The sequence below is a fragment of the Notothenia rossii genome, assembly GCF_949606895.1.
Source record: "Notothenia rossii genome assembly, chromosome: 10".
Classification (NCBI taxonomy): domain Eukaryota; kingdom Metazoa; phylum Chordata; class Actinopteri; order Perciformes; family Nototheniidae; genus Notothenia; species Notothenia rossii.
This window is the reverse complement of record NC_136908.1, coordinates 12,149,864-12,159,316: the sequence shown is the minus strand read 5'-3', so window position 1 is coordinate 12,159,316 and position 9,453 is coordinate 12,149,864. Positions and strand designations below refer to the sequence as shown.

General features: G+C 41.8%; 1 protein-coding gene across 1 annotated transcript; it reads left to right on the top strand.

Moving 5' to 3' along the window:
- Positions 1-1,279: 1,279 nt before the first annotated feature.
- On the top strand, positions 1,280-5,634 carry polr1f (RNA polymerase I subunit F). The gene is made up of 4 exons (XM_079655303.1): positions 1,280-1,610; positions 2,389-2,530; positions 2,879-3,087; positions 4,486-5,634. Exons 1-4 carry the CDS (start codon positions 1,309-1,311, stop codon positions 4,928-4,930), a joined length of 1,098 nt encoding a protein of 365 aa, XP_079511429.1. The 5' UTR covers positions 1,280-1,308; the 3' UTR covers positions 4,931-5,634.
- The last annotated feature ends 3,819 nt before the right edge of the window (positions 5,635-9,453 follow it).

The window sequence follows — 9,453 nt, the reverse complement described above, 5'->3', positions numbered from 1 at the left end:
TTAACAACTTGTGGCATCAAATAATCCAGGATATCTGTAATGGCAATTTTAATGTTCCAATGTCCTATATACTATTGCCATTATTCACAGGAGGGTTTAGAGTGATCCTGACGCAGACACAGACAGATGAATTTCCGGTCTTTTGCTGCAGTTTAGAATGATGTTTTATTGCTTTACATAACAAGGTTTAGTTATACTGTGTCAAAGGGTTGTGGTATGAGCATTTGCCGGCTGGCCGGGCTGGTTGAATCGGTATGCCCTTCCTCCTGCGTTCTCGTCATTTCCTGTCACCTGTGACCCCTTTATGCACCTGGTGCAGCTAAACCCCGCCACCAAGTGTTCTAAATAATATTGCACTATACATATCAATTAAAGTAAACTGAGACACCAACAACACCCATAAAATGGCTCCTACAATATATATGAGATGGAGCAGATAACGTACTCTCTGGGGTTACAACATTTGAAATGTGATAAAAGGTGGAGTCCTATGGTTTACTACAAGATATTTAAGTGGATGTATAGTTTTGTATACCAATTGGTTGGAGTATTTGTGCTTTGTTATTTATCATGTTTTATCTTATCTCATCTAATTTTCCTGTAATTTAGTGGGAATGCTGATACAGCATTCCAACTACTGTTATGCACGAAATTCTTAATTATTCCGCCGGGTTATTTTGCGCTGCTTCTTCTCCCACATTGAACATCGCAGAAACTCCGTTCAAACGGTAATCAATGGCTATTACTTTTATCATTCATAACTTTCATAATTCCAGAGATACATCCCATAATACATCCCATTTTTAACATGGAAGTCAATGGAGAACTCTTCAGACTTCAACAATCTTCATGCAACTTCAACTGCTAACTGCTCCTTCTTCAACTGCTAACTGCTCCTTCATACTTTCACTCAGAAACCTCATTCCAACTTTAAAATGTTACACATCTTTCTGACATTATTCGTGTAACACAACTTTTAAATCTGATTCTTACTTTTACAGATATTAAACATTGTTCAGACCTTGGTAAAGAGGCCTTTTTCAGATTTTAGAGTGTGTGATGTCACAGCTAGAGTGGAGGACAGATTTAATTTGACATTATGCAAAACTGAAATCAAAATATGATGTAATTGATAATACAAATTCAGCAGTCATAATAAAGCTATGAATGTTGTTTAAAAAAAATATTTTTCAATTGTAATTTCACCTCCTGTCCACCAGGTGGCAATATAAAGGCATATTTTGACAGCTTTCGAGCCTTCATTAAAGCGGAAATTGCGTGCCTTCCTCTTCCGGTATCACAAACAGCATGGCGAAATTGGAGCATGCAGAAGACGACCCACAACATTTGAAAATATCCAGTAAAATAAGCGCCAGTAGCGCTGAAGTCCAGCCAGCCGCAGAATCCTCGGCACCGGGCAGAGACGGGGGCGCGCTCTCGTGCGCAATCCCGTCGTTCTCCGCCGCCGCGGAGCTGCTGTCAGCACCGTACTCGTGCCTGGTGATGAACACGCACCGGAGACACATCGCACTGCCGCCCATGTATATTAGCAAGAAGAGGACCGGCATCCAGGAGGAGCTGGAGGGAGAGTTGCTTAAGTTCTCTCAGAGGTAACAACGCCGGACACGGTTTAGTTACATAACTCCTTCAGCTCTGTCGACATGCTAGCCATTGCTATCATCATGTCAGGTGTAGCCTTCGTAGTTGACACAACTACTTTAGCTCTGTTCCTGATAGCCATCAAGCTACATGTAGCCTGTCTCTACTGTCTGCGTAGTCTTAGTATAGTTCGTCTAGTTAACAATTGAGGTTTGCACTGTGGCAACGTGTTTACCTCCCTGTGTCATTGATAATAACCTGGAGTCAAAGCTTGGTTCTGGCAGGATTATTGTTTCGACATGTTACTCAAATTAAAGTAGCTACTAACACCGAACTAATACTTAGAGTATTAAAGGTAAAAGCACTTGTTGCGTCCATGAAGCCTATTTAACTACTTTACAACTAGTTTATTGGAAATATCAATGCTTCACCTTTTGTGTGTAAACATTGATCTCCAACAAAACTAGTTACTAAAGCTGCCCATTTAATGTAAAATAGTGGAAAGTTAAATTGAGTTGCTTACTTTCCACAAACAAATCTAGGATCTCAGCATGACTGTAAATAAATAGAGTAGTCTGGTGGGTTGCAGTCCTTCTCACATCAGTTTACAAGATTTTGGTTGTATTAACTTAAAGACAAACACACACATCAGACATTGATTATTCAACTGTGTGTATAAGTGAAAGGGGACATCTTGAACACTGTCACACCTGTTCAGTCCAACAATCAAGTTCATAATGTATTTTTGTGTATGAAACTAATTCAGCTTGTCTTGTTTTACCTGTGCAGTCTGGAGGGAGTCCCCCTGGCTTATGAGAACATCAGCATATTGGGACATCATGGAAGCATTTACGATGACAGCGGCTATATCCACATGAACATAGAGGCCAACTTTATTCTCTTTCAGCCCGAAAGAGGACAAACACTGCTGGTAAGATTGACATGTACTGCTCTATGCAGATGTTTTTTATTCACAGTATCTTCCAGTGATCCTCAGTTTTGGCATGTGGACACATTCTTACAATCTTTGTGTTAAGAAAATGTATAAACAGGGCAGTCCATTGGTTAGTTTAAATATTCAGGGGACTATAACTGTATAACAAAAATGTGTGATGTACTTGCTTTGGGGGAACATATTATTATTATTATTTTTATTATTATTGCATTAATCTGGAAAAACGAAACAATATGGCAGACAATCTACCAACCCCATGCAGAACTTTACCTCTGGCCACATTTGTTGCATGTCATTTAATTCCTACTGTGTTTCTCTTCCCAGGGTAAAGTCAACAAGCTAGGAGTAAGCCATGTGGGCTGCCTTGTGCATGGCTGCTTTAACGCCAGCATCCCCAGACCTAACCTGGTTTCCGTGGAGACGTGGCGGGACGCAGGACCGAGAATCGGAGCAGAGCTGGAGTTTGAAGTGACCGCACTCGACGCTGACATGATGGGGGTGCTGCTGATCAGAGGACGACTGAACAGGACCAGGTAAGAGTGCAGAGGCGGCTGTTACAGTGGAAGAAAACTAATCAGGGTTCTCTTTTGATAAATAGCTGCAAACCTAATTTGCTCAATTCTACATATGAAGAAATATCAGACACGCATTTCATTCACACTAACAATATAACATTTCATTTCATTCAAGTTTTTGGCAGATTGAGATACAGTTAAGGTGGGGTAGGTAATTTTGGAGAAACCAGCTCGAGTGCGCTAGAATTTGAAAAAATCTGCCACTTCCTTAAAGAGCCCTCCTCCAACACACGAACGCGCGCATGACCAATGGGGGCACGAGATAAGTTTGTGCACAGATGGAAGGCTGACAGGCAGGTAGGCCATCCAGTTATTTTAGCCGGGCCAGCTAAAACGATTGATCGTGCTTTTTACAGTACTATGGCTTCCACAGATGACATTTTTTTATGGATTTTTTGTCATAGCAACTTAAGATATTCATTGCTATCGGGATGTTAAGAGAATTCCATGGAATATAACAAAGTGTATCTCGAGCCGGTTTCTCAAACTTACCTCCCCCACCTTTAATGTAGCTTATCCAAAGTCGAGCTAACTTTAGCTTTATTTACAATATCTGCCAACACGAGACGAAGCATACGTTGTCATCATAATGATAGTCTGCAGTTATTGAGCTATTCACATCTCAAGGCGGCGTCTTTTCTTCAACACGATGATCTGCGGCGTATGGGTGCATGTTGCACTTTCGAGTAAATCGCCAGAACGCCGACACCTCCTCATCACTCCCTCCCCATGTTTTTTTTTGTATTGCCATGAGTTAGTCTCTCTCCGTTGGTGCGCTCGGCTAATGCCAGCAAATATAATGGCGGCTTCACAAAACCTTTCAGAGTTTTACGGGGCGTGGTTCGCCCAGCCAATCAGAAATGGGAACTTTTTTTCTCCCCAGGAAAGTACCTGCTCTCTAGCAAGGACTGAAAAGGGATGAAAAGTTCTCATGAACTAAGTTCTCTTTTTGGTGTGAACGCAAAATCCCAGGATCTAAAAGGGAAAAGTACTTGACTGCTACTCCTGTCAGTGTCATGAGTCGAAAGTTTGCTGCTTGTCATCCTCACGTGTAACAGCGAAGAAGTGGTTGAGGAACAAAGACTGTCAAAAGAGGTACATGATCATAATAAGTCTTCCACATCCATTTGGATTCTAGGGTCCACGGTGATGTCTTCAAGCGACAAAAGATATTTAAGTTGCAATGTTATAAAACCAGTTTTTTTTAATGCTGGTGGGGATGCGTCTTTTTTTTACTACCCACGTGAATTTTTCGCTGCGCCTACTAAATACTAACCTTGTTCTTTTTTTTTTAACTGGTTGTGAAGTGCTTTAGAAAGGTGTAATTAAACTCTTGATTGATTGACTGTGTTTCAGGGTTCAAGAGCTGCTGGCTATGGCTGAGAGTTCAGAGTCTGGCGTCCCTGCAGACCAGCCAAAACCTGAACCTGAACCAGAACCCATGGAAGAGTCTCCTGAAGACACCCCGAAGAAGAAGAAGAAGAAGAAAAAGGACAAAGTCAAAGAAGAGGAGATGACCACACCCTCCTGCCAAGACACAACAGCAGAGCTGAACGGAACAATGACTGAAGAAAATGGCCATAAAGCTGGTGAGAAAAAGAAGAAAAAGAAAAAACATTTGAAAGAAGAGGAGGTGGAGGTTGAGCTCTCTCGCATGGAGGTCAACGGCAGTGACTCGAGCGGTTACCTTAGTGACAAGCAGAGCAAGAAGAGGAAACTTGAAACTGACACAGATGTCCCATCCAGCTTTAGTGAAGAAGCACCCAAATCCAAGAAGAAGAGAAAAAGCAAAATTGCCTGAACATGTTTCCACTGTTTGGAAATCAGGTCGATTGTGTGTAATAATTCAGACAACATCAATGACAACAACGGAATGACCAACCATTTTAGCAAGCAAGATCTCTGGTGGGTTCCTTTTAAACTCCATAAAAAAATAATTGCAGACCAATTTGCTTAAAGGAGCCATTCTACAATCACATGTTGAACATTTTTAAAAGCTTAGAGGACGGGTCTGTCTCTATCAGACTGCAACTCACTCACACAGCCTGAGGAGGGAGCAACACTGCTTCATACAGCAACACTGGGGCACCAACAGGAGTGATACCTCATCAACTCCCACTGTCTTAACAGGGATCTGAGAGTAAAAAGGCCTTGTATATTGGATTTACAGAGCCAAATAGGGAACAAACATATGAATATCATTGGTTACTTTGGTACAATTTGTCCTGCTTGGATACTGAAGCAGGGCTGAGCAACTCCTCAGACTGTTGAGCTCAGTTTAAGGAACTCAACTTTTCTTTTGTCTAATGTGCCTCTTTTGAAAAGTTTGTCTTGAATTACAGCTGTGGTCTAAGGACAAAGCTTTTTACTCTCAAATATTCACGCTTTTTAAAGAACAAAACTGTTCAGTCAAAAATGTGTCATTGTTGTAACTGAAACCAAAATAAATATGTTAAATATTCATAACTAATCCTGATTAAAGAGTTCTATATTTTGAAAAGTTAACCCTGCTTCCATTTTCTTTTTATTAACAATCACAATGTTTGATTCAGAAAACATTGATTGGGACAAAAGTACATCCCTGTCACGATAACTGTTACCAATAGGCGCTTTCACACAGCAGTACTTTTCCCACAAAGGTTCATGAGAACTTAGTTCATCAGAACTATTTAGTTCTGATGAACTAAGTACAGATCGCGTTCACACCGGAATAAGTCCCTGGGGGTGGATTCATTAGGCAAATGAAGCTGCTGATGTCACTTCTTCTTCTTCTGCTTTGGGTTTACTGGCAGGCCGCAAACAACTTCACGCCGTATACTGCCACCCGAAGTGCCCGGCCGGAAGTCCCCGGAGTTGGGGACTGGCTTCAGTAGAAACTGCTGGGACTCCCAGCAGCTTCTACTGAAGGCTTCCGAGTAAATCTCCAGAACGCCGACACCTCCTCATCTCCACCGCTCCCATGTTTTATTTTGTGTTGCTATAAGTTAGTCTCTGTGCATTTCTGCGCTGGGCTAATTCTAATAATGCTAATGCTAGGATAATAAAATGATGGCTTCACAAAACTTTTTTTGAGTTTTACGGGGCGTGGTTTGCAATCAGCCCAGCCAATCAGAAATAGGGACCTTTTTCTCCTACGAAAATCCCTGCTCTCTAGCAGGGACGGAAAAGGGGGTAAAAAGGTTCTCATGAACTCATTTTAGTTCCGGCTCTTTTTGGTGTGAAGGCGACATTTCGGAGCTATATCGGAATTAAAGTGGGAAAAGTACTGCGGTGTGAACGCGGCTAATATGACTCTTCCCCTCCACAAAAAACTCTTTTTATGCCAGCCAGCCAGTGGGTGTTAAGTGATAAAGTGCTGAGAGACAGCCTAAAGAACTTTGTTTTCTTTACCCCCCCCCACAAACACACCACACAAGCCTGACTTTCAGTGGGGAGTCTCATTAGCTGTGAGGTGCTAAGAGTTGGAGAGCTTATCGGGAGCTGCCTAAAGAGGACTGATAAGGAGCCCTATTTAACTAATCTCCATCCTTCACACCTGATCTTCAAGATCTGTGAACGTCAAGCCTTTAAAGTCCCAACATTTTAACTGCAGACTTGAACAAGTAGTGAGAAACCCATTAGTATTTATAAATGAATACATGTATTCATGTTTTCCCCTCTGAGTTAGATTAAAACATTTATTTCACTTCCTGTATCATTATTGTGAAGCTGCAGCCATCTACGTGCCTTAGCAAACTGTAAAGACTGGACACTGATAGCTTGGCTCTATCCAAAGTTTAAAAAATGTCCTTGCAAGAACGTCTACAGCTATCTAATTGTTATCTTTCTTGTAAATACGACAATCAGCTTTTTTAAATTGATGGTTTTCTTCTAAATGTATCTCCTGCCTTTGCTGGTTGTCTGGTAACAATGTTATGGTTAAAACGTCACATTTGTATCAAACTGATAACCTAACTCAGAACAAGGAAACTAATGATTCTCCATATGCTGAACCTCTGATCACCATGTATGATCAGCATGTATATCTGCATTATTACCACGGGATTTGTGAAAATCAGAAACCCAAAACGTGTTCCTAATCATGGAATTTTAAACTTAATAGTATTTGACTAATTTAGGATTTATTCAAACATAGTTTCCAACTCCTCAGCCTTTATAAAGTGTTACTGAGATTTGTTTTGAGCTGTCAATAAAAAAAATGACAGGCTCATGATATCCATATTTGAGACTTAAGCAGAAGAGACATTTACTCCAAGCCTTTTTTGACAATCTTATGTACTTTTAATCACATTACAATCGCTCCAAGAATGGTCTATGATCCGAGCTCCACCATTTCAACTATTAATAATCACATAACGTCTAATGTTAAGCTAAAAAGGTTTAAATCAATCACTGTTATTGTCCTCTGAGGCCCCCCCCCTCCTTCATCACTCTTTCCCCAAAATTCATCCCCAGTGCGTGTGCACCTCTCTTGCACCTGTCCCCCCTCCCTCCATCACCACTCATTTATCTTGTCCTTCCCCATATCACTCCCTTGCCCCCTCTTTTCCTATCCTGCTTTCTCTCTTCCTCCTACTTGTCTCCCTGATTTATAGGAGGCGGTGTGCAGTTCACACACATTCCACTTATGACTCCCCCCCCCACTGGACTCTCATATCTACGCACGGTCGTTTATCTTCATGATCCTCAAATGGAGAGAAGAAGAAGAAGAGGGAGGGCTAGAGAGATGAGACAATAGCAGGAGTGTTGTTTTTGTTGAGCAGGCCATCTTTTCATACACCTCTCGTTGCCTCTCAAGGAGTGGTCTCTGATGTGTGTGTGTGTATAGATTGGCTGTGTCTCTCTATTTCCTGTGTCAAAGTTTCCAGGCATGGCGGTTCATACATGAAAGAGACCCTGAGGTCTTTATGGAGAACAAACAGCTCCCATACGCAATGCTTCAGGTTCAGATCACACACAAACACACACATAGACACACAGCAACCCATGCCATACACTCACTGGCCCACTCACTCATTCACTCTTGAAGTGACACCACATCCACAGCCCACAATCCACAAATCCCCATCCTTGCACACCCTCGTCAGCCGGGCCTAATTAGTTATGTGGTCGGCACTCTGCTCTGTCCCTGAGCCCCAAATGGCAGCAGGTCATAAAACCTTAAGTGTTCCACCAGTCAGAGCCGTGCAACTGTGGCCATATATCCTCCAACACGGCCCGGCCAGGGCTGACTCGCATCAAGGCCCATCTCTCACAGGCCTACTGACATCCATGAAATCCCTTTATGGCATTTTCAAAGGCATTTCTAGGAGTTGTTTGGCACTCCTGCTTTGCATCTCGGTTTTTTGTGCTCTCCCAAGTAGGCAAACAGCCCAAGCACAGTAAGATGGGCTCGAGCAAGGATTCTCAATATTCAGGCCAAATCTGTCCTCTGATAGAGGGTAGAGTGGTGAACTGACAATATTTTTCATTCACAATTATTCATGTCAAATTTTAATGAGGTGCCAATGTTTCACGAATAGACTAATGGAGCTTGTTTTTGTTTTTTTTAAAGTGCCAGGGAAAGATTCTATGGACCCCCTGACAGAGGTCCAGGCTAAGTCTGAAATCCATTTTATCTGATAAATATTATTAATGTTTGTTTATGAACTGGCCCCTGACCTCCTGTCATTTTGAAAGAAGTGTCTCCCGGAGCAAATCCAGTTGAGCATCCCCGCATTAAAGTCCTTCCCAAAGAGTCAGTGTCCACACAGTTGTATACAAGAGCACATGCACACACACTATTAACCCCAAAAGTAAACATTACTTTTGGTTGGTGAGTTGGATTCCCATAGTTTGTTTCCTTGGCACCAGACACCCACCGTGCTGCCCTCAGTAACCCTGGCGACGACGGACGGGAATTTTCGTGACACTATTTTCCTCAAGGGAATTGTGTTTGAGTCTCTGTGTGTTTGTCCAATTCCAAACGCCTATTATCGTTTAGATACCTCAGGGAGTCATCAGTACGCGTGTAAATGAAACGACTGATTGAACGACATCAGATAACGGAGGATTATGTTACTTTCAACTAAGACAATTTGGTCACCTGACCTCCTCTCTGTTTGTGAGTCTAGTAAGTGGACTGAGTTAATACAAAATACATGTTTTGAAAGACTATAGTTTTACGTATTCATTCTCCAGACAGGATATTTGTTTTGGTCAAAACAATTGTTGTTCATTCTGAAAGTCTAATGGTAAAAATGAGCAGGTCTCTAATAGTGTGGAGAGAGACAGTATTTACAGTACAGTGTATGTGTCTCCTGGTAGGCATTTATAGTGTTACAT